Source organism: Camellia sinensis, chromosome 8, assembly GCF_055761805.1.
Source record: "Camellia sinensis isolate YWXY chromosome 8, ASM5576180v1, whole genome shotgun sequence".
NCBI classification, from domain to species: Eukaryota; Viridiplantae; Streptophyta; class Magnoliopsida; order Ericales; family Theaceae; genus Camellia; species Camellia sinensis.
The window spans coordinates 51,745,643-51,770,445 of record NC_138968.1 but is presented as its reverse complement, the minus strand read 5'-3'; the positions used below and the strand labels follow the sequence as shown (position 1 = coordinate 51,770,445).

At 32.8% G+C, this 24,803-nt stretch overlaps 1 protein-coding gene and 1 long non-coding RNA gene across 3 annotated transcripts in view; both read left to right on the top strand.

Moving 5' to 3' along the window:
- The first annotated feature begins 1,182 nt into the window (after positions 1–1,182).
- LOC114319821 (uncharacterized) overlaps positions 1,183–24,803 on the top strand; it is a 36,877-nt gene continuing 13,256 nt past the window's right edge. Inside the window, exon 1 of the long non-coding RNA XR_014337674.1 lies at positions 1,183–1,437. This is a non-coding gene — a long non-coding RNA (uncharacterized LOC114319821). The remainder of the gene's footprint in view (positions 1,438–24,803) is intronic.
- Positions 11,494–23,597, top strand: LOC145796925 (protein FAR1-RELATED SEQUENCE 5-like). Of its 2 annotated transcripts, XM_082882614.1 has the most exons (6): positions 11,494–11,744; positions 17,891–17,990; positions 18,589–18,667; positions 20,495–22,613; positions 22,714–23,012; positions 23,318–23,597. In XM_082882614.1, the coding sequence occupies exons 4-6, from the start codon at positions 20,500–20,502 to the stop codon at positions 23,338–23,340; spliced, it is 2,436 nt and encodes an 811-aa protein (XP_082738740.1). In that variant the 5' UTR covers positions 11,494–11,744; positions 17,891–17,990; positions 18,589–18,667; positions 20,495–20,499; the 3' UTR covers positions 23,341–23,597. The 2 variants fall into 2 exon arrangements, with proteins under 2 accessions (XP_082738740.1, XP_082738741.1); XM_082882615.1 differs by lacking the exon at positions 17,891–17,990.

The following is a 24,803-nucleotide window of genomic DNA, read 5'->3' as shown; positions in this document are numbered from 1 at the left end:
CCACTTTACTACCGTTGCCTACCGCCACAATGACCTACTACTACCACTACCACTATCCTACTACCACTGCTATCACCACCATAGAAGCTGCCACTGCCACCACCACTGCCATGACTCACACTATCACTTCCACAACTATCACTACCATCATGATTTATGTGAATTTTTTTATTTATTTGTTACTTGGTTGTTCAAAAATAATAAAAACTTATTACATTCTATTAGTTTAATAGGCATAACCAAACATGAGAATATGAATTATCATCCTATTCCTATGTCATTTCATGATGCAACCAAACCTTGTATTCCGTTCTCACTCACATTTCATTCCCACTTCATTTCATTGTATCAAAGATGATCTAATTTCTATTTTTTTTTAAGAAAAAATAAACATAATGATTTTTTTTTTTTTAAAAAAATCAGATATACAAAAAGATAAATTAACAAATTTGATCTTTATCGCTTCAGTTAAAATCTTTCTTATTAACAATTTGATCTTAAATTCTTTCTTATTAACAATTTGATCTCTATCTGTTTGGTTAATTAATTTATTTATTTAATTATTTTAGCCTCTCAATATCTAATTTTTAATTTTAAAAATCTTTACAATCTATCTAAACAAATCTAATTTAAACTTTTGAAGTTTTTTTTATAAGAGTTTCAAAACCTTAAACAAAATTTCTCAATTTTAACACATGGTATAACTTTACTGGATTTAACACTTAAATTTTAAAATTAACTAAAATATCTAACTGTATCATTTTATTTCAATACCTTATTTGAAATTTTTTAATTTTTACAAAATTTAAGTTGCCAAGTGTTGTTTTTTTTTTTTGGATGTCCATGATTTTATCCAAAACTATTTGTTAATGATTGATCACTATTAAATTAATTTAGTAGTCTACAATGATAACAATTGACTACTGTCAATTTTAAAATTTTCTACGTACGTTTTTTTTTTTTTTTTTTTTTAAATACTCATCAAGCATGCAATTTAAAATTTTAATATATCAATATAATAAAGTAGGACTATTTTTTAAAATGTGTCAAAATGTTTAATAGATATAAGTTGTATCAATGGTTGAAATTAATTCTCAAATTCATCATAGAGTCGAGATTTTTTTAATTTCCACTCACCCCCACCTTCTTTTTTTCCTTTTTATTCACTCTCTCTCTCTCTCTCCCTCTTTTCTTTTTTATTTATTTTTATTTTCCCCCATTTTTGTTGAGCACACCTTTACCCTTATCTGTCTCACAGACACACCTCAAGTCTCTCACATCTTCTCTCTCTTCCTTTCTCACTTTGATTTCAAATTTGGAACTCCATAGTTGTCTCTCACACCCCTTCCTCTTTCCACTGAAAATTTGAAACACCAACCTCTCTCTAGAAGTTTATCTCAGCATACCCAAACCTTCTCTAATCTACACAACTCCAAGGTACAAGACTAAATCCTTACTTTTTGTTCCCACTTTTGTAATTGCTCTAGATCATGTTGGGTTTGTTTTTTATTTGGGTTTTGATATGAGAATCTAGAGTTTTTATTTGAGTTTTGATATGATTATCTCTGTAAATTTTATCTGTGTAATGTTATTTGGGTTTTGATCTGTATGATTATTTGGTTTTTATCTGGGTTTTTATCTGTGTAAATTTGAAATTTAAGTAACCAAACTTTCTCTCAAGTTTACGCAAACTTTCTTTCTCAATCTTTGCCCCCCTCTCTTTCTAATCCTCACTTTTTATCTGGGTTGTTATTTGGGTTATAATCGAAGAGTTCTTCAAGTATTGAAAAATAATATTATAACTAACATCACAACGAGTTATAATTAATATCATAATGTGTATGTCATAGAATTTTATTTTTGTGTTTTTTAACAAAGACGAGGAGATTATTCATAATATTTTTGTTATAACTCATTGTAGCATGTATTATTTGTGGAAGATAAAGAAGCAAAGAGATTGATTTTGTAATTTAAATACATATAGAGTATTATGTATATAGAAGAGGTATTTTTATCAATAGTTGTATTTTAATAAACTATGTGTTCATATAATAATCTAGATTGTGTGTAACTGTATCCTTATCTTTCACAACGAATGATGTCTTTAATTTTTCGAGGCAATGTGCGATTGTTGTATTGGAAGTTGCCATGTTTTTCTTTGATGTAGTCGCATAACATGTCTATTGCGAAGTTTCCTTCTCTATAGATGGATGTTATTTTGCAATCTTGGATTTTTCTCGCTTTCGGATGTTTCTGATGAGTTCCATATGTTGCTACAGTAATTTCCTTGTGTGCCTTGAAGAATTGTTTCAATTAGGAATTTGGCATCACAATCTGTCCAAATTTTTTTCTATTTATTTTCTTTTGCAATTTGCAAACCTTTACATAAAACCTATGAAGCACGGATACTTCAAAAAGGGAGACGTATCCGTATCGGATACTTATCGGATACCGATACTCTTTGGATACTCGCGGATACGTATCAGATACTTCTTAAAAGTATCGGATACTTCTTAATTAATTTTTTATTAATTTTAAAGTATTGGATATTTAATTTTGAAGTATCGGATACTCGAAGTTACATATTACTTATAATATTTTGTTTAGTTCTTCGATAAGAGGAATATAGTAAGAGTTAAAATAATAGAATTTGTCAAATTGATATATCCTTATTGTCTCTCTCGCTTTCTGACTCTCTCACGTTTCTTGTCTTTACTCTCATTCTTTTTTTGGTGTTGGCATGTAAGGATGATGTTTAATTTGCATTTGCTTTTGTTTTTAGTTTTGGATGTTTTATGAATGTTTTAAGACTTTTAAGTTAATAGGAATCTCTCTATTTATTTATTAATTTACTTTAAGTTTTATTTTCATACATATTACATTATTAAAATTATAAAAATATTTTTTTTTACAAACTTATTCCTGTCGTACCTGTATCATACTTTTTTCAAATTTTGATGCATCGCCATATCCATATCCGTATCCGTATCCGTGCTTCCTAGGTTATCATTGATGACTTAAAAAAGTATATTTGCTGAAATTTTTATTTAATAATGGTTTTTTGGCTTTAACTAAGGTCCTGTGATATTCATTGATGAAGGGGAACAAGTTGAAGCTATTGATCTTGAAGACTCTTAATTTTATAAGAATCTTTCTTTTTTATCAAGTTGTCTTTTGTTATAGGTTTTATTTTTATGCATACTGCATGATTAAAAATTGTAAAAATAATATTTTTACGAACGTATCCCTGCCGTACCCGTATCCTAATTTTTTAAATTTTTCCGTATCGCCGTATCCATATCGTATCGTGTCCGTATCCCGTATCTGTATCCGTGCTTCCTAGCATAAAACTGATGCTTAGCATATTTTGAAGATTTTAATGGTATTTTTTTCTACATATGCATAAATACAAATTCCATGTTGATCTCTGAATGTTCCGGCACGAATTGCATCAACGTCGTTTGGATCTATATTGCTTGGGTAGGTTCCATCGTCGAAGTTTAATTTCAGCCAACCTTCTTCTGGTGGTGTCTAACGCACTATTTGTTGTTGTTGTCCTTTATAGTATTTGTGGAGGTTGTTGCGATATTTTCTGTATGTAATTAGTGTGTTAGGTTTTGGGAGATATTCTTTGAAGTGTTCTGTTGTATATTGGATATGTATTATAGGTAGTTATGTACTATACGAGGTGGGATTAATGATAGCATCTGGCTGAATATGATAAATTTGTGAGTTGTAACGAGGTTGCGGAGTTTGAGGGCTGACAGGTATGTTTGGATAATAGTTGTATTCATAGGGATATATGTAGTTGTTTGGATGAGAATGTTCGCTAAGCATGGTGTTATAGTAACTATAAAAATTTTCAGCAAGTGAATTATTGTAAGTGGTATCATAATTGGGAAGGGCATTGTATATTGTACTAAGGTCAAATGTTAAAAAGTCAAAGTTTTCCATCAATTATAGTGTATTGTTTGTGCAGAAGAGTAAGGTTGAGAAGATGATGAGAGGTTGGGAGAGGAAGGGGGGGTGGAGGATTTTATAGGGAAAGAATTTAGTGAGTTGGATGACTTGGATGACGATAATTGAAGTACTTAAAAGTTTTAGAATTTGTGTGTTGTTGTTACTTTGTTCAGTTTTTCATCGGTGATTTGGCAAGTCTTTGTCAAATATTGCCATTGCTATTTTGGATGTGTTGCATGTGAAAATTTGAGGTTTCTTATGTCAATGTGAAAGGTTGGTTGCCATTTGGACCTACCAACTTTCCAATGAATTGATTTCCTCGTGCAATTCTTCTTCTTCCATTGATTAAATATTTTAAAAACAATAATGATTGTTCTAAAAGAAAAGAAAAGAAAAACTACCATAGTGATACGAATACAAGGATCAGACATAGAATTAGATAGAAATTCATATTCCAAATTTTTGGAGAATTTTTTTAAAAAAATTATAATGTTTAATTTTTTTTCTTGGCAGACTAATAAGTTGGGACGAAGCGAGAACGTAATTAAGGCCCCGTTTGGGAATTTTCAATTTTAGCAAAAAAGGTAAAAAGTCATTATAAGTTGTTACATTATTCTCTCTATTTTTTTATATATCTTTTCGTAAAAAGTCAAAAAGCCACTAAAATGGCCAATTCCCAAACAAGCCCTTAGTCTAAAAATTCAAAATATAATTTCAAATTGTCAAGAATTTGAAATATATTTATATAATTAAGTTTAGGAATTCGAAATAGTCTCAGATTTGTATGAAGAATAAAAATATATGATAGAGATTAAATATATATTTGGAAAGTGGGAGAAAGTGTAAGCATTGGGCCAACGAGCCAAAGTCAAGAACAAGAATTAAATAACCTAAAAAAAATCATAGACATGCCAAATTTGTAAAAATAATCCGATCGGATGAATAATTTTTTTTAAAAAAAGAAAAAAAAAAAGCAACAATGGAAAAGACCTTTCTTCTGTCACTTCTAAATTTAATTGTGTTAGTTGTTAGATTTACCATTAATTTGGAATATATATAAATTTAAGAAGTTAAACAGGGGAGGAAAAATAAGTCATGAAAATTCATAAATCTTTCATTTAATTCAATCTAGCTATTGGATTAATTTTTTTTATTATGGCTGGAAAAAGTGGAAGCTATGAATTATGGAAAAAGTATCATCAAAAATCAAATAAAAAGAATTAAAAGGAGATTAGAAAGTAATTCGTGAAATAAATGGTAATCTTAATAAAAAGAAGTATGATGTTATAGAATTTGATTATTTAAAAAATAATAGCAGATGGTAAGAATCAAGAATTGACTGCAGATTATTTGTGGGACTGAAGTGATTCTTTTCTACTAAACTATTGCTCTTTGCATGTGAGTTGAATGCAATAGTTTTAATTCTCCAAATTGAGTAATCAGAGAAAACACATGCAAGTATCTTTACAAACAAATAGTTAGTGTTAGTTGAATAAACTGTAACAAATCTACTAAAGACCAAGCTTTGAATTATTCAATTATTGCTTCCTAAACCAAACTCAATGATCATCAACAAATCATTAAATTGTAAATAATTAAAACAAATCAAAGATAAACCGCATAACAAGTTAGGAGGAATAAGATGATGAGCTAAATTCAACCATAAACATTCAAAATAAATTTTCATGTTAAACAAATCAACGATATACCAAAGAATAAGTTTTGGAGTATAGGACCATTGGGATAAATTCAACTTTCACATTGAAGTATCATTAAAGGGTAAGTCTATAGTACATTTTGTTTAAAAAATGTATGGTACATCGAAAATCAATGGCTCAGATTGAGCCACATCATTAAAAGTGACCTGGTAAGCAGGTCACTTTTTATAGTTATGAGCTAAAATCATATTTGTTCATAACTATAATCAAATTAATCATAACTTAGTTATGAGCTCTCATCACTTATCTCATAACCATATCTCATAACCAGCACCATTTTGTTGATAACCAATATCATATATTTCATAACTACAATCACATATCTCATAACTACATCTCATAACCAATATCCTTTAGCTCATAATCACAACACTCTGATCATAACCACTATCACATATCTCATAACTATTAATCACATATCTCATAACTACTACTCATATAGCTCATAACCACATCTTATAACCAATCCCCCTTTGACTCATAACCAACATTACATATCTCATAATCAACACCCTTTTGCTCATAACCACATCACTTTGATCATAACCAATATCACATATCTTATAACTAATAACCACATATCTCATAACCAAACACCCTTTTGACTCATAACTACATCACTTTGCTCATAACCAAAATCACATATCTCATAATCAACAATCATATATCTCATAACCATTACCCACATATCTCATAACCAACACTCTTTGGCTCATAACTAACATCATATATATCATAACTACTAATCACATATCTCATAACACCCTTTGGCTCATAGTCACACCACTTTGATCATAATTAACATCACATATCTCATAACCATTAGTCATATATCTCATAATCAATACTCTTTGGCTCATAACCATACCACTTTACTTATAATCACTAATCACATATCTCATAACCAACATTCTTTGGCTCATAACCACATCACTTTACTTATAACCACTAATCACATATCTCATAACCAACATTCTTTGACTCATAACCACACCACTTTACTCATAACCACTAATCACATACTCATAATCAACATTCTTTGGCTCATAACCACACCACTTTACTCATAACCACTAATCACATATCTCATAACCAACATTCTTTGGCCACACCACTTTACTTATAACCACTAATCACATACCTCATAACCAACATTCTTTGACTCATAACCACACCACTTTACTCATAACCACTAATCACATATCTCATAACCAATCCCCCTTTGACTCATAACCAACATTACATATCTCATAATCAACACCCTTTTGCTCATAACCACATCACTTTGATCATAACCAATATCACATATCTTATAACTAATAACCACATATCTCATAACCAAACACCCTTTTGACTCATAACTACATCACTTTGCTCATAACCATAATCACATATCTCATAATCAACAATCATATATCTCATAACCATTACCCACATATCTCATAACCAACACTCTTTGGCTCATAACTAACATCACATATATCATAACTACTAATCACATATCTCATAACACCCTTTGGCTCATAGTCATACCACTTTGATCATAATTAACATCACATATCTCATAACCATTAGTCATATATCTCATAATCAATACTCTTTGGCTCATAACCATACCACTTTACTTATAATCACTAATCACATATCTCATAACCAACATTCTTTGGCTCATAACCACATCACTTTACTTATAACCACTAATCACATATCTCATAACCAACATTCTTTGACTCATAACCACACCACTTTACTCATAACCACTAATCACATATCTCATAACCAACATTCTTTGGCTCATAACCACACCACTTTACTTATAACCACTAATCACATACCTCATAACCAACATTCTTTGACTCATAACCACACCACTTTACTCATAACCACTAATCACATATCTCATAACCAACATTCTTTGGCTCATAACCACACCACTTTACTCATAACCACTAATCACATATCTCATAACCATATCTCATAACCAATACCTTTTGGCTCGTAACCATACCATTTTGATCATAACCACCATCACATATCTCATAACCACATCTTATAACTAACATCATTTTCACCAATAACCCCTAACTTTGATCATAACCAACTCAAAACCACTAACCACATATCTCTATTTTAGATTTACTTACTAAATACAATAAAAAGGGTAATATACAAACAATATACATTTTAAAATATTTATATACACATAGACATACATATAAATAATTTGACTAAATTTTAATAAAAAATGTGTTGAAAATTTTTATCTACGATTCACTACAAGAAAAGTGGGCTTATGAGACGGAACTTTTTTGCGACGGCACAACTTGCCGTCTCAAGCAAAAAATGTGACTTTTTGAGACGGCATAACTTGCTGTCGCCAAAAAATGTGACATTTTGAGACGGCACTTTCTTTTCTTTATCTCTCTCATCTCTCTTCTCTTTACCTCTCTCACTTATCTCTCTCTGTTTTTCTCTCGTTTATCTCTTTTCGCTCTTTTCTCTCTCTCTCTCTCTATCTCTCTCTTTGTCTATACCTTTTCATCCATTTTTTCATCTCCATCCCTCTCTTCTCTTTCTCTCTCTCTCTCTCTTACTCATCACTCTTCTCTCTATATTTGTCTGTCTATTTGTCTCTCTCTCTCTCTGTGTCTCTCACTCATCTATTTCTTCTCTCATTTCTTCTCTTTCTGTCTCTTTCGTTCATCTCTCTTCTCTTTATCTCTCTTGCCCATCTCTCTTCTCTTAATCTCTTTCATCTCTCATCTTTCTCTGTCTCTCTCGCTCATCTCTCTATCTTTCTCTCTATCTCTCTATCTTTCTCATTGTCTCTCTCGTTCATCTCTCTTCTCTCTATCTCTCTTTGTCTCTCTCGTGTATCTCTCTTCTCTCTGTCTCTTTTCTGTCTCTCACTCTCTATCTCTATCTCTATTTCTTTCTCTTTCTCTTTTTCTCCCTCTCTCTTCTACCACTATGTTTGCGTTGCTCACTCTCTCCCTCCCGTCTTCTCTATTTACTGAGCTCCCTCTCGATTTATCGATCCACTACAAGAAAATGCACTTTTAGCGACCACATTGTCTCTCTCTCGCTCATCACTCTGTCTCTCTTTCTCTCTCTCTCTCTCTCCTTTATCTGTCTCTTATTCATCTCTCTCTCACCACCCATCTCCTCTACCACCTTCACCACTACTGCAAACGCCATTCCACCACCACCACTACTTCCACTGTCGCCACTTCACCTCTACGACTACCATGACTACTACCATTGCCACCACTCTACTACCACCACTACTACTACTACTACTATTACCTCTCATCCACCGTCGCCACTCCATCTCCCATCTCCCATACCACTACCACAACTTCATCACTAATCTCCTTCGCCATCACCACCACCACCACCACCACCTCTTATCCATCACTTTCACCACTATTGTCGCTCCCTTTCCTCTACTACAAAAAATTTGTTTGATTATGGTTTTTTAATAGAGTGTTGAATTGAGTTTTGAATTGTATGTGGAATTGAGTTTTGAAAGTTTGATGTGACATGTGAAATAAAAAAATTTGTTTGGTGATGAGTTTTCAAAATAGTTTTCAAAACTTAATTCAATATATAATTGATAATCAAATACATAACTCATAACTCGATATCCGTATTTTTGATCAACAGTCATAACCAAACTATTTTTAAAATACTCAAATAAAAAAATGTTTTTTTTTTCAATTAATTGTTTTTAAGTAATTTTTTTGAATATTTTTTTTTCAAATCATTTTTTTTTTCAAACAACTTTTATGTCAATTATTTTCTGTCAATTAATTTTTTTGTCAATTAATTTTTTAAGCATGTATAAACATTAAAAATATTAAAAATATTTAAAAAATTAAAAAATTAAAATATTTAAAAAATTAAATATTAAGAATATTAAAAATATTCCGAAAATCTAAACCTAAAAACCTCAATTTCCCCCGTCTTTCCCCCATTTTTTTTCATTTCCTTTTAGGTTTGTAGAGCCCATTACCCACCACCCGCCACCATTTTCCACTACCGTCTTCCGCCACCACCACCCACCCCCTACCACCACCTGCCACCACCACCCACCACCTGCTACCATCACCCACCAGCCACCACCGACCTGTCACCCACTGACCACCACCACCACCACCTACTTGCCACCACCACTCATTACTTACCTGCCACCACCATCCACCACCTGACACCACCAACTACCCACCACTACCAGCCACCTACCACCCACCCACCCGCTACCACCACCCATTACCACCCCCCACCACCACCCACCCGCCACCCACCTGCCACAACTACCCACCATCCACCACCACTCGCTACCACCTACCACCCGCCACCGTCACCCACCCACCCACCCACCACCACCACCACCCGCCACCTACCCGCTATCCGCCACCCACTTGCCACCACCACCACCACCCACTCGCTACCACCCACCACCCGCCACCATCACCCACCCACCCACCATCACCACCCACCATCACCCGCCATCCACTTGCCACCACCCACCACCCACCACCACCACCACCACCACTACCACTATCACCCACCTGCTACTGCCCACCACCCGCTACCATCACCCACCCGCTACCACCCACCATCCGCCACCCACCTACCACCACCTGCTACTACCACCACTACCACCCACTCGCTACCACCCATCACCCGCCACCGTCACCCACCCATCCACCGTCACCACTTTCCACCACCGTCTTCCGCCGCCACTTGCCACCACTTGCCATTTCTCACTCTTTTTTATATTTTTAAAATTTTTTAAACATTTTGTCAATTACCAAACACGTTTGTAGTTTATGTTTTTCTAAAAATAAATAAAAACCAGTTTATAAAATTTTTGTAAACATAAACTGAAAACGTAAACGTTACCAAACACAACCTAAATGATTGTCTTAGTTTAAAAATTTGAAGAAAAAACGTAAACTAAAAAAATGAGTTTACGTTTTCAGTTTTCAATTTTTTTTTTCAATTAATTTATTTTCAATTAATTTTTCAAATGATTTTTTTTGAAATAATTTTTTTTTTCAAATAAATATTTTTTTAATTATTATTTTTCAATTAATTTTTTTTTTCAATTAACTTTTTTTTCAATTATTTTTTCAATTAATTATTTTTTTCCCAATTAATTTTTTTTTCAATTATTTTTTTAATTAACTTTTTTCAATTATAATGTGTGTGATCCCATTGTTATAAATAATAAAAATAAATATAAATATTTTAGGCCTGAACAAATATATTTTTTAGTTTATATTTTTAAAATTTTGTAAACATTTGTTCAAACCAAACGCGTTTGTAATTTATGTTTTTCTAAAAATAAACAGAAACCAATTTATAAAATTTTTGTAAACATAAACTAAAAACGTAAATATTACCAAACACTACCTTATAGTTTCTGAAATTTTGTCTATTATGTTTATGCCAATTTATAGTGTGATTATACATTTTGTAATTGATGAGTAAAATATTTTTTTTATTAATTTTACTTAATAAAAATATATAAGAATTTATATTAAAAATAAATAAAAAAAAATTGAGTATAAATTGATAAAATTATAAATTAATAATTTATTTTATTATAAGACTCTAATTATTTTAATTTTTTTTATTATGATTATTACATAATTCCCCCAAATAATTTCGGCCAAAAATTTGAACAAACATCCAAATTTCCAGTGAAAATCAAAATTCCCTCCTCTCCCTCATACCCTTTCTTCATCCCAAACGTCTTTAATTTTTTTTATTATGATTATTACATAATTCCCCCAAATAATTTCGGCCAAAAATTTGAACAAACATCCAAATTTCCAGTGAAAATCAAAATTCCCTCCTCTCCCTCAGACCCTTTCTTCATCCCAAACGTCTTCAAAAATTACTCTCTCTCTCTCTCTCTCTCTCTCTCTCTCTCTGCCCTTGCCACGGCCGAGACCTGCGCCGCCGCATCATCTACCACGGAGAAAAGCTCCCAAAGCTGTTGACAAAGATCTGTATAGGATCTCGCCGGAGCTCCTTCTCGCCAAGCACCGAAGAGTGAGTTTATTCTGCCTTTTTCTTTTCCTCCTCGTTTTAGCAAGCTACATGCCTCAATGTATGTCTCTCTTTCTCGCTCTGCTACTTGTTTCTGTCCCTTTCTCCATCTCCATTCTATGAAACCCTAGACCGAAATCCCCTTCTTCGAAACTGCCCCTTTCACGTGAACTCACTGGGTTTTATAAAATTAGGAAAATATGATTTGAATAGGTTTAGGTTTTTTATGTTTGTTAGTTGTGTTGGCTTGTGTGAAATCTGATGTGTTGGTAATTGAATTTTGTAACAATGTAACTGATATGAGACTAATTTTTTATTTGCTTATTGAAATCTGTTTATTTTTCTAACAATTACTCTTGTGGTGGCTTGATTTTGGACATTTGCTTATTGGACTTTTGTTCTGCAACAGATTTCTAACAATCCATTCAACATACCCTATTTGCTTATTGGACTTTTGTTCTGCAACCCAACTCTGAAGAATCATGATTTGAGGCACCTTACTAGGAACATAGATTACTATTAATTCAAATAATTTGTTAAACAAAAGAAGTGTTTGTGCTATAATCAGTTGAGAGATTGCTAAAATAGGTCAATGAGATATATACCTTTTAGTTTAGGGCTACTTTTCCTTTCTTCCCCCCTCACCTTGCATTTTGAGTTGTCTATGACTCTTTTCTGTTGGATTGATTGTTTAAATTCTGCCTTCTCAACCCTGATTTGACTAAGAACCAAACCCATTTAAGATAGTTCATCTAAATGGTTAGGCCTCCATAATCCAGGCCATAAATTTGTTGGACCTTCGGTGTAGTGTTCATAATCTCGACCTTCTTTAAATTTTTTGCATGTTCTCTTTTGGGATTGGTTAGAATTATCTATTTGTTTTGGTTTTTGAGGGAATTGTAGAGAACTATACAAGAATCGAAGTAATAAATATGTTGGGCAATTTGTGAGCTCACCTATGTCATTAATCTGGCACTGTCATATGTGATTATCTTCTTTTTGAGATGTAAAAAATGTTCAATACATATTTTCTTTACATATTATCTTCTTTTTGAGACATTTCTCGTTCTGCTTTGTTATGTTTATCTCCAAACAGGTTGCTTGTTTTATTGATTCGGCTATCATCATTTTACTTGTGCTCTTACTTCTATTCACAGGCCCAATTATTATTATTTACCTTTTGCTTTCTGCATATAATGGCTGTAGTTGATTCAAGGAGACTGATTTCAAACATTTTTTCATTTTTTTTTGGCGTTTTCTTGTTAATTAGAAGGTTCTCTAACATTTTGTGATCTATAGCTCTTACATGAGGTGTACGGTGCATCTATGTTTGTGTGCATAAGATCAAATGTTCATGGATCTACCAATTTATAAGAGACTTCCATGTTTTGTCATCAATTAGTGGATATTAAATAATATGTACTCAAGATATTTTAGTGACTGTTCTAAACAAAACAAAATGTGATTAGTCTAGTCTAGTCTAGTCTAGTCTAGTCTAGTAAGCTCTCTCTATCACCAACAAGAAAAGGTTGGTTGTCTGCAAAGTCATCCCAATATATATATATATATATATATATTTACCTACACAAATTTGCTAGCATATATAAACACGAAAATTACTAGTTTTTTAACCATTCCATACACAGAAATCACTTAAAGTATTAAGTGATAAATCCAATTTGAAAATATTATATTAGTGAGTGAATCTATTATAATTTGTTTTTCATAATAATTATAATATTGTATTTTGTGAGTAATTTCCATATGACTTTTATAGTTGACATAAATCATAGTTCTTAAGATACACATAAATCATAATTTTTGAGATAGATTTTGGACTCGATGGGTAACATTATTAATTTATTCAAAAAAAATTTGACATAGGCAATTGAATGTAAAATTGATCAACTTCAGCATAAAATTTATTTATCTAGAGGCAATATAACTCGTATAGTTATTTATTAACAGTCCATACATTTCGTAAACATCCATCTAGTACTTTTACCACTTCAATGTTTTTTAAATTTTTTCTGTAAAACTTTATTTTTATACTACTAATACTACAGCGTAATGATTGGTTCACTGGAATGAAATTAAATAGAAAGGAATAGTTATTCCTTAGCCTCTCTCTATAGAATGATTATTCTCTCATAATAATAAGAGATGATTTTATTTGTAATATATTTTTTATAATTTTTTTAGTGAACCAAACGTGAGAATGGACATTATGTGGAATGATTATTTCATCCACTTCATTGCAATGAACCAAACATAACATAAGGGCTAAAATTATTTGGGGTCCCTATTTTTTAGATAGAATTCCAGAGCCCGAGGCGGCCTTGCCCTCCTTGCCTCAGGACCGGCCTTGGTTGGATGGTTTCTAGCTTTGGTGAAAGAGTTAGCAATGTTTGGGATAGTGACCCATTGGTTAATAGATCAATAAAATGGGGCATAGAAAATGTGGTATTGTTCATTATTTTGGAATTTGGGACCACGTTGTTATTCAAATTAGCTCCAAGTTGGAAGGTCAATCTATTGGGAAGTTAGGATTCAACGTTAATTTTTGTTGTTCTTTCCATTGAATGGCAAGTAATGTAGGGTACCTTTTTCAATAGTAATATCAGTTTAGGTTAATTTCTAACAAAATTTCAGATAAACAAAAGTCTTTTCTAGGATGGTGAATTCTACAGGACAGCTTTTGTCAGGCATTTGATAGGAACAGGCAAAGATAGAAAAGGGGAATTGATGACTCTGATTTGGTCTTTAAAATGGAATCCAATGCTTTTCATGAAAAGGCAACCTCATTTTAGGGTCTAGATCCCTTATGTCTCTTACAAGAATGAGAGACTATCAGATAAATAAGAAATAGATAAAGTAATTGCAAATTTCAAAATTTAATTTTCATTTGCACCGAATACATATCTATACTCTATTAGTATGTAATTATTTTTTCGATTTTCATTTATCTGATATTTGTCCTACAAGAACTGTTATATGCCATTGATGTGTGCAGGCAAAATATAATGCCATGTTAGGTTGATTGGTATAGGGTATGTTGAATGATTGTGCACAACATCATGACTATTGTGCCTATACTCATTAATGTTGGAAAGTATGCATTTTCGACTATGTTACGATATCAATGCTAACAATCAATATGGGTGGTTGGCCATTTTGGTGGAGCACCATGAAGCTTCTTAGGAGGTCTTGGAAAATGGTTTTGAGATCATTGTCATATCTCAATATATGACTGGACTCTTTTTTCTCTTTTCTTTTCTGTTTTTTTCCTTCTTTTTTTTTTTTTTTGGTTGATGTATTACCTTTAGCAATCTCATTCTTTTTGGTTTTCTCCTTAATTTTCTCTTCAATGCAATGTTCCAATCACAAGCATCCTTTTACGATGTGACACAAAAAGGTGAAACTCACCATTTAAAAAGTTTTGTCATTCTTTTAACAATTTTTTCTTCATGAATTGTTTGTCTTAGTGAAATAGATTTTCTTCTAAACTAAGAAATGAAAAATAGAGAAAAGACCTAAAAATTAGGATACGGGTACAACCAACATACATTCGTAAAATATATATATAATTTTTAGTATTGTATTATATATAAACTCAAACCATTTTTGAGCCAATGGCCAACCACTTTATGCTTTTTTAGTAGGTCCTACACAAAAGAAGAAGAAAATTATATGAATGTGCTTTGCTTTCTATAACGTTGAAACCATCATATTTCCTTAATGTTATGTTTGGATCATAGATTTAGCTAGGGATTTGGAAATGGAAAGGGAAAGGGAAAATGTGTGTTGAATGTAATTATAAGAACATTTGTTTATTTAATTTTTTTTTTGTATATATTTTTATTTAATTTTTTGTTGAAGTGGTCAAACGGTTGGTTGTGGTACATTTGTTTAAGTGTTTATTTATGTAATGGTTATTGAGACTTTGAACAAAGGTAGTAGACTTTCATCTTTGTTATTGTTTATGCAGTTTGTTAATGCCAAAAGATGTGCAAAATAATATTTTTTCGTACATATATTCTTTCTTTTCTCCCCACAATCATTAATTTCTTTACGTATTGTCTTCTTTACTAACTCTATTTCAATGTTCTGTTTTTGTTTGTTATAGGTCCTTAATTTCTCCATCTTAACGTAGAAGTAAAGCTATACCTCCTCCATCTCTTCATCTCTAGCGGTTGCATTAGCAGGTGTGTTTTTTAATTTATTTGCTTTTAATTAATAGCAGGGCACTGGCGGGTGTGCTATTTTATTTATTTGTGCTGTCTTTTTTTATTTATTTGTTTATTTTAATTGATAGCAGGGCACTGGCGGGTGTGCTATTTTATTTATTTGTGTTGTCTTTTTTTATTTATTTGTTTCTTTTAATTGATAGCAGGGCACTGGCGGGTGTGCTACGTTATTTATTTGTGCTGTCTTTTTTTATTTATTTGTTTATTTTAATTGATAGCAGGGCACTGGTGGGTGTGCTATTTTATTTATTTGTGCTGTCTTTTTTTATTTATTTGTTTATTTTAATTGATAGCAGGGCACTGGCGAGTGTGCTATTTTATTTATTTGTGTTGTCTTTTTTTATTTGTTTGTTTATTTTAATTGATAGCAGGGAAATTCTGAACTGATACTTTTGCTTCCCACCCACGACAAAAATAAACATAATTTTGAGGGACTAGAGAAATGTACATGTTTGAAAAGAAAGAACTCTAGGGCAAAATTTCTTCAACTTTGGTTCGTTAAATTTTCGAGTCGATATCAAATGAGTTTTTCTCAAGCCGACTTGAAGTAGTTTGGTAGTTTTAGATTCATCAAACAGAGCTGACACCATTAGGGGTGAATGTGCTTTGCTTTCTATAATGTTGAAACCATTAGGGGTGTGCAGCGGATGGCCTGACCCGCCACACGGACCCGACCCGACGAGCTTTGGGTGGATGCGTGACCTGTGGTGGACGGATGCGGGTCTATTTTTTTTCATTTTCTCGGGTTGGGGTCGGGTCACGGATAATCCGCCAATTCTATCTGTTCACCCGACCTGCCCGCCCTCTTATTTTCCCCCTTTTCCCCCCCTGTGTTGCCTCCTTTTTTTTTCATTTCACGTTTTGTAAACCAAGGTAATCTTCTCATTTCATCTATTGAAAGATTTTTTTTTTTGATTAAAGGTTTTAATTATTTTTGTGATGTTATATATATAGTAGCGTAATATTGAAGTGATCTGGTTATGCAAATGTTTGTACTTGGACTCTGTTTTACTTATCTTGAGACCCATTTAGCTCTTAGATTAGTGTTTGCTTAAGATCATTTTCAGCCCTTCACCAATTTTTTCATCTAATTTGGTTCCAAATTTGAGTAAAAAGTTTGATTTGATATTAACTACTCCAATCCTTTCATCAATTTTCCATCGAAATCTTTTTAAATTTTCTCCTCTTATCCAAACAATTAAAAATAATTCCTATTACCTCTAATAAGGGACCTCCTCATTGGTGTCTTGTGATTGGTTTTTTTTTAACTTGCTTGTTTTTCAACTTTGTCCTCTATTTTTTTCCACTTTCTGATTAAATTTATAATGTAGTATTTGTTTTGGTTAAGTCACAAAAGTATAACTAAGCTTGACCAAATTCATTGTTTATTATTGGTAAATCATTTGGGATATTTTTTTTTTTCCAGTAATGATTTCAGTCAGTGATTTGAAATCTTACGTGTATTGAGGCTATCATATGTCAAGTTGTTGATTCTGCTTCAGCAGCAAACCAATCTGTGTATTGTGTGTTCATGGCAGCACAGCATCTCAGTATTGTATTACCTTTTTACTTATTGTTGGCTCTTGGTCCAATATTGATAGCTTTTTTAAACATACTCATGTGCATATTAATGTGCTTTGCATAGTTTAAAAATGAGTATTTGTTAATTTCCCTTGAAGTCAATAATGTCAGCTTGAGGTGTTTAAAGCAAAGTGAGAGTGATGAAAACATCTCCACCACTGTTCGACAACCTTGTGCAGTTTAACATGCAATTCTTTTGCTATTAGTCTCGAAAGTGTATGCATCAGATTGGTATAATGGGCTGGAGCAATCAACTTTGCATTACACGTTATGACATTAGCTCAGGCTTTAATTGGTTTTGGTTTTTGCTCTGTGATGCAGATAGCTCTGTTTGTTTCCTCCGGTGATGCTGTGCAGCCGGGTTGGCTTTTAACATTCCTCAAATGCACAAATCAGAGAAATGTGAATGCATCTAGTTAAGGTTTGTGGCTTTAGAGTTGAAGTAATGTTTACTTTTGTGCTGCTAGTGTTGTGTGTCAGATTAATTGGTAGGGAATGTGCAGCTAGAAGCTTCACAGTTTCAGCTGATTTTTTATTTCTTAGAACTGCATACAGTTGTTTCTACCTTTTTATTTATTTTTATTTTTTTGTAAGGTGTTGTTTCCAGGTGCTCCTTTGCTCACCTATTTTATATGATTTTCTTAGGTTCTTTTGAATTTGTCTCTTTTCTTAGGTTATTACAAATGAGCATGAGCAGGTTACTCTCAATTTAACATGTAACTTACAATAGTTGAGCCCTGCTCATGCACACATAAACAACCTAGCTGCAGTGTTCATGTATGCATTGCACATAGGTGGTGGTTGAGGAATTAAGTGCACATTAATTTAGTAATTTTTTTTGAAAGTTTACATGTTAAATTATGTCAAAAATTTGTAAAATTTTAAACCGCCAAACCGATCGCATCCATCCGCCAATCCGCCAATCCGCCAATCCGTCAAAAATTTGTAAAATTTTAATTTCGTTACGTATTGTCTTTTTTACTAACTCTATTTCAATGTTCTGTTTTTGTTTGTTATAGGTCCTCAATTTCTCCATCTTAACGTAGAAGTAAAGCTATACCTCCTCCATCCCTTCGTCTCTAGCGGTTGCATTAGCAGGTGTGTTTTTTAATTTATTTGCTTTTAATTAATAGCAGGGCACTGGCGGGTGTGCTATTTTATTTATTTATGCTGTCTTTTTTTATTTATTTGTTTATTTTAATTGATAGCAGGGCACTGGCGGGTGTGCTATTTTATTTGTTTGTGCTGTCTTTTTTATTTATTTGTTTATTTTAATTGATAGCAGGGCACTGGCGGGTGTGCTATTTTATTTATTTGTGCTGTCTTTTTTATTTATTTGTTTATTTTAATTGATAGCAGGGCACTGGCGGGTGTGCTATTTTATTTATTTGTGCCGTATTTTTTATTTATTTGTTTATTTTAATTGATAGCAGGGCACTGGCGGGTGTGCTACTTTATTTATTTATGCTGTCTTTTTTTATTTATTTGTTTCTTTTAATTGATAGCAGGGCACTGGCGGGTGTGCTATTTTATTTATTTGTGCCGTGTTTTTTTATTTATTTGTTTATTTTAATTGATAGCAGGGCACTGGCGGGTGTGCTATTTTATTTATTTGTGTTGTCTTTTTTATTTATTTGTTTATTTTAATTGATAGTAGGGCACTGGCAGGTGTGCTTTTATTTTGTTTGTTTATTTTAATTGATAGTAGGATACTTGCGAGTGTACTGTCTTTTTTTTAGAGGGAGATGATGTCACAAGAGAGAGATTGAATTCATTTTTGGTTGAACTCAAATTTGTTGAATGACATGTAAATGTCTGGAAATTCTGAATTGATACTTTTGCTTCCCACCCACGACAAAAATAAACATAATTTTGAGGGTGCAGAGAAATGTACATGTTTGAAAAGAAAGAACTCTAGGGCAAATACATCACAAGCTGAACAGTTGATTGTTATAACTTGCTTTGATAACTTTGGCGAATTTTAAAATTTGTTATTTACTTGGAATGGTGATCAAAAAATTTGCCCCTATGTTTATGTGTGTTGTAATTATAAGAACTCTCTTGATTCTTATTTACTTGGAATGGTGATCCATAAATATATGGGTCCCTCTTATTTTCATAATTAATAGATCTATAAGATGAAAGATTATATCTATAGTATTTTTGAAAATTCTCATTTTGATTTGGTAATGAATATACTTCGTAGTCGTTTCGTTTTTTGTAATGAATTAATAGGTCTTTTTTTTTATGAATTCTCTTTGTTTAAATATTGATTTTGAATTGTACGACATTGATTGATTCTATTTTTCCATTTTCCTGCTATTAATCTAGACCATCTAATTTGAGATAAATGGTATTGATAATGACCTTTTAACCAGTTTTTCCATTGATTTAGTCCAGAATTCCGAAGTTTCTTAGGTCTTAATTCACAATGAATTATTCCTTGTTTTCCAAAACAATCTTTTATTGAAGTCTTAAGACAAAAAGACGTTCCGTGATATTGAAGAATAGATCTTAACTTATACAAGGAGCATAAGTCAAAGTTGTGGGATTTAGCATTAGGAAAGACACGCGAACAATGCAGGCAACAAAGGTTCTTACTAGAAAATGGGTCTTAATTCATAATGAATTATTCCTTGTTTTCCAAAATAATCTTTTATTGAAGTCTTAAGAAAAAAAGACGTTCCGTGATATTGAAGAATAGATTACAGAATCATTCTCTATTTATTTTGATTTTCAATAACTATGTCATTAATGGCAAGTTATTGAATGTTTTCAATAACTATGTCATTAAATCTATGTACATTATTCTACTATTGTTTTTGTCTGTTATTTGCTCTTTTATAAAATTCTCTTATGTGATTTTAGGAATTTTCATTCATTTTATAAGATAATGTTATTCTTTTCGTATTGTTTTTGATGTAGTTATCATGGATCCTTTTGGATGTACCAAATTTGAGCGCAAGCTTGAAGATGACGAAGTTTGTGGGAATAAAGAAGAATTAGGTTCCCATGCAAATGACCCTATTCAAAGTTTAACCAAGAACGATGTTCTTGAAATGCAATTCAATTCAGAAGAGGATGCCAATGATTTCTATAATCAATATGCTAAAGTTGTGGGATTTAGCATTAGGAAAGACACGCGAACAATGCAGGCAACAAAGGTTCTTAGTAGAAAATGGGTATGCTCAAGGCAAGGCCAAAGAGCAAAGCAACACTTGGCCCGTATTGATCGAAAAAGAGCTGCCAGGGCATTGACTAGAGTTGGTTGTGATGCTCATTTCCGCATAAAGTACAATCTGGATGTAGGCAAATACATTGTCACTCACTTTAACATGGAACATAACCATCCATTGGCAACATCACCATGTGTGCCATTTCTTCGGTCGCATAGGTTTGTAAAGATCCTCGACAAAGCTCAAGTAAAGACTTTGCACGATGTTGGTGTCAAGACAAGCCAGATAATGGATTTGTTGGTGCAACAATCTGGGTCTTTCGCGAACGTGGGCTTTATTCACAAGGATTTGCACAATTATATTCAAGCCGAGCGCAAAGTAGAAATGAAGGATGGTGATGCGGAGTGTGCTTTGGCTTACTTATGTGCAAAAGCTGATGCTGACCCTTACTTCTTTTACAAGTATGACAAGGATCAAGAGAATCGGCTTGACAAATTGTTTTGGGCAGATTCAAGGTCTCGCCTAGACTATGCTGCATTTGGTGACGTGTTGGTCTTCGATACAACTTATAAAACGAATGCATATAACAAACCTTTTGTTATTTTTGCCGGGGTCAATAACCATTTTGAAACCACCATATTTGCATGCAGCTTGCTTGTTGATGAGACAATTGCAACATACACATGGGTTTTGCAGAAGTTGTTAGAGGCCATGGATAACAAAAGACCGGTGTCAGTGTTGACAGATGGGGATATGGCCATGCGTGAGGCAATACAAAAAGTCTTCCCGAGTGCCAAGCATCGTCTATGTAATTGGCATATGCACAGAAATGCCAAGCGAAATGTTCGAGTTGATGGATTCGAGGGACATTTCAAGCATCTCATGGATCTTGATGCGAATGAGGTTGTATTTGAGGAAGCTTGGAGTAAGATGGTTAGAAAATATGGCCTTCAAAATAACAAGTGGGTATCAGACACCTACAACAACAAAGGCATGTGGGCTCAGTCATATTTGCGTGGTCATTTTTTTGCTGGAATGAAGAGCAGTCAGCGTTGTGAGGGTATGCATGCTTTTTTCAATGAGCGCCTCAAACGAAAACTGAAACTATTCGAATTTGTTAGATGTTTTGACATGGCCCTTTATCGGTTACGGAACAAAGAAGCGGATGCCGAGGCAAAAACTGACAACAGTGATCCTTGTCTTACCACAGCACTTCAGCCTCTAGAGAAACATGCAGCAACCATCTTTACCAGACGTTTGTTCTTAATGTTCCGTAATGAAATAATTGAGGAAGCATTGTTGATTTTTGATGGAAGGAAAGAGGAGTTCGATCATCGCATATACAAATTTTCAAAGTACACTGAATTTGGTTCCACATGGGAAGTGTCATACCATCCCGCAACTAGCATAATGAAATGTAGTTGCAAAAAGTTTGAGTTCTTTGGACTTCCTTGCAGCCATATGATTTCTGTGATGAAATGTGAACACATGACTGAAATTCCCCCAGGTTGTGTGATGCATCGTTGGACAAAGCAAGCAAGAAAGGTTGGTGAACAACATTGCCAAGCCCAATTCTCTAGCACTCTCACACAGGAGACACGCTTTGGGGTTCTTTGCTCCTTTTTTACTGAAATGTGTTACTATGCCTCACAAACATCTGAAGGATTTGAAGAGGCTAGGAATGCATTTTTCACTATGACATGTCGGATGAAGCAGCTTTGCATGGCCAAGGGAACTAATGTTGATGAAGGAAAAAGTTCACTACCGCCATTTGGGGTTGGGGATCCGAAAGTAGTGAACACGAAGGGGAATACTGCGGGATCCTACATGGCTAAACCTCGAAAGCCAAGGCGATGCCAATGTTGCAGGTATACATTATATTGTGCTTTGTGTCTTAATTTTTTTGTTGTGAGGTAGTCTTGGCATTTTTGTTCTCTTTAATGATTGGTGATTTACTTGACAATGTAGGGTCGTCGGCCACACGAGGAGAACTTGCCCCCAAAACAATCATAAAACGGGACAAGTGGGTAGAAATTTGTTTGAGGAATACGATGATTATGATCCAATTGGTACTCCCACCCCTTTTACACCGAAGCGTCCCAGGAATAATATGAGGCCATGTAAGATTCACCCTGTGAAGAGACGACTTTTTGTCACTAATGTGGATACGTCTCCAGTGCAGTTGAGCAAGGATGTTAATGACTTGCGTAGTTGCGATGCACAAGTTGTCCAAAATTCAGCGTTCACTGATGCGGATACGTCTCTAGGTAATTACTTTTATGGCATCTTTTCAGTTCAAATTATGTTCATTTTGTTTACATTTGCTTTGCAAATTTTATGTGTGGCTGCTTAATTCTAATTTGTTGATATGCCAAGATAGATTTTAGCTAGAACATTTAGATGTCATAACTGATTATGATGTTTACAACTTGATTATGGAAATAAATAATTTACGACCAGAAAATGACAAAACAGTGTGTAATGACCAATATATCAAAATTCAATTTGTTATGATTTGAATCATAGATTTCAAGTGAACAAACCTTAACGACAATATAATTTGTTTCTGCAGGTGTTGCTGTGGGTAATAGTTGATATGATCGAGCGGGTGATATTGGAAGCTAAACTAAGATTTTTTTTAAATTTTTTTTTGAGGACTTAAATCTGTTAGTATTTTGTATAAATACTCTTAAATGATGGTTGATGGATATTTGTTTTGCTGTATGGAAGTTCATATTTTGTATGCACACTTCCTTTTTTCCTTGAAGAAAGAATTTTGTAAGGAATTATCATTCACCAAATGAGGTTGTAAGAAATCCTACACTGCCTTGCAATAGTAACTTGCTTTTCAATATTGTTGATCTTCCGTCCAGGTTCATCAAAAGACACTTCAAGATGTATATATGTGTGTGGTTTTAATATCGTTGATGGATGAATTCTTTAAGATGTATATATATGTAAGGTTTTAATATAAATTTTAGACCACAGTTGCACTAGCAAAGGCTATAAAGCCATTTTGTTTAGTGTTTTTGCTCATTTTCGAAGCAAATGCACAACAGCAAGTGCATATAGAAAATTGAAGGTCATTATTCGATCGTTTTTTCCCATAAAATATTCTCTTGAAAATGGCCAAATTGTCATTTGGTATCACACACTGTATTGTTCTAATTTATAGAAGTAGCTGCCTCTGCCATTCTTGACAGCAGATTTTGCGAAGTATCTGAATTTACTCTTGACTGGGAATTTTTTAAATGTGTTTTTGTTATCCATATTTTATCTCTTTTACGTTTATTTTAGGTATGGGATACATATAATTATTTTGTGAAGTGATTGAGATAATATAGCCACGGAAAATTAGAGAAGCCTGAATTGTGATTTCTTTTTTGGTTCTTGAATTTGTTAAGGAAAGGAAAAAGTTAATTTTAAAAAAAATAAATGAGAAGCAAAAATTTCTTACTGGGGTTTGGTTGGGCTGGGTTTAGGGTTGCTAACGAATTGAAATTTATTATTAATATAAGTATTATTATATATTTTAATAATAATTTTGTATTTTTTTAATTTTAATAAGTAAATTAATTTAAATTTAATTCATTTTTAAGTTCGAGTTTGAACTTGACTCGTTTATGTAATTGAGCGAGCTCGAGTTCAACAAATATTTGACGAGCTGAGCTTGAGTTCGATTTTTGAAGCTCGACTAAAACTTGCTCAAGCTCGAGTTCGACTAATTCTTAATAAACGAGCTTAAACATTGAAAATTTTGATTCGGTTCGTTTGCAACCTAGTTGGGTTTCAAGGAAGAATGCATAGGAATTTTTCAAAACATTATTTTTCTTGCATGGTTCCTAGAGAAAAATGAATAGACACAAGCTAAAACACTTTGGTATTGTTTTATTTTAATGTTTTGTATTCTTGAAAATAGAAAAAACGAAAACGAACAACATTTTTTTTTTTTTTTGAAGTATACTTTTTATAAGAAACTTTAATGTTGTTATTTGAAATTTTCAAAACTGTTTTTGCATAATAGTAAAAATGATTAGTTTTATTTTTGAAATCATGAA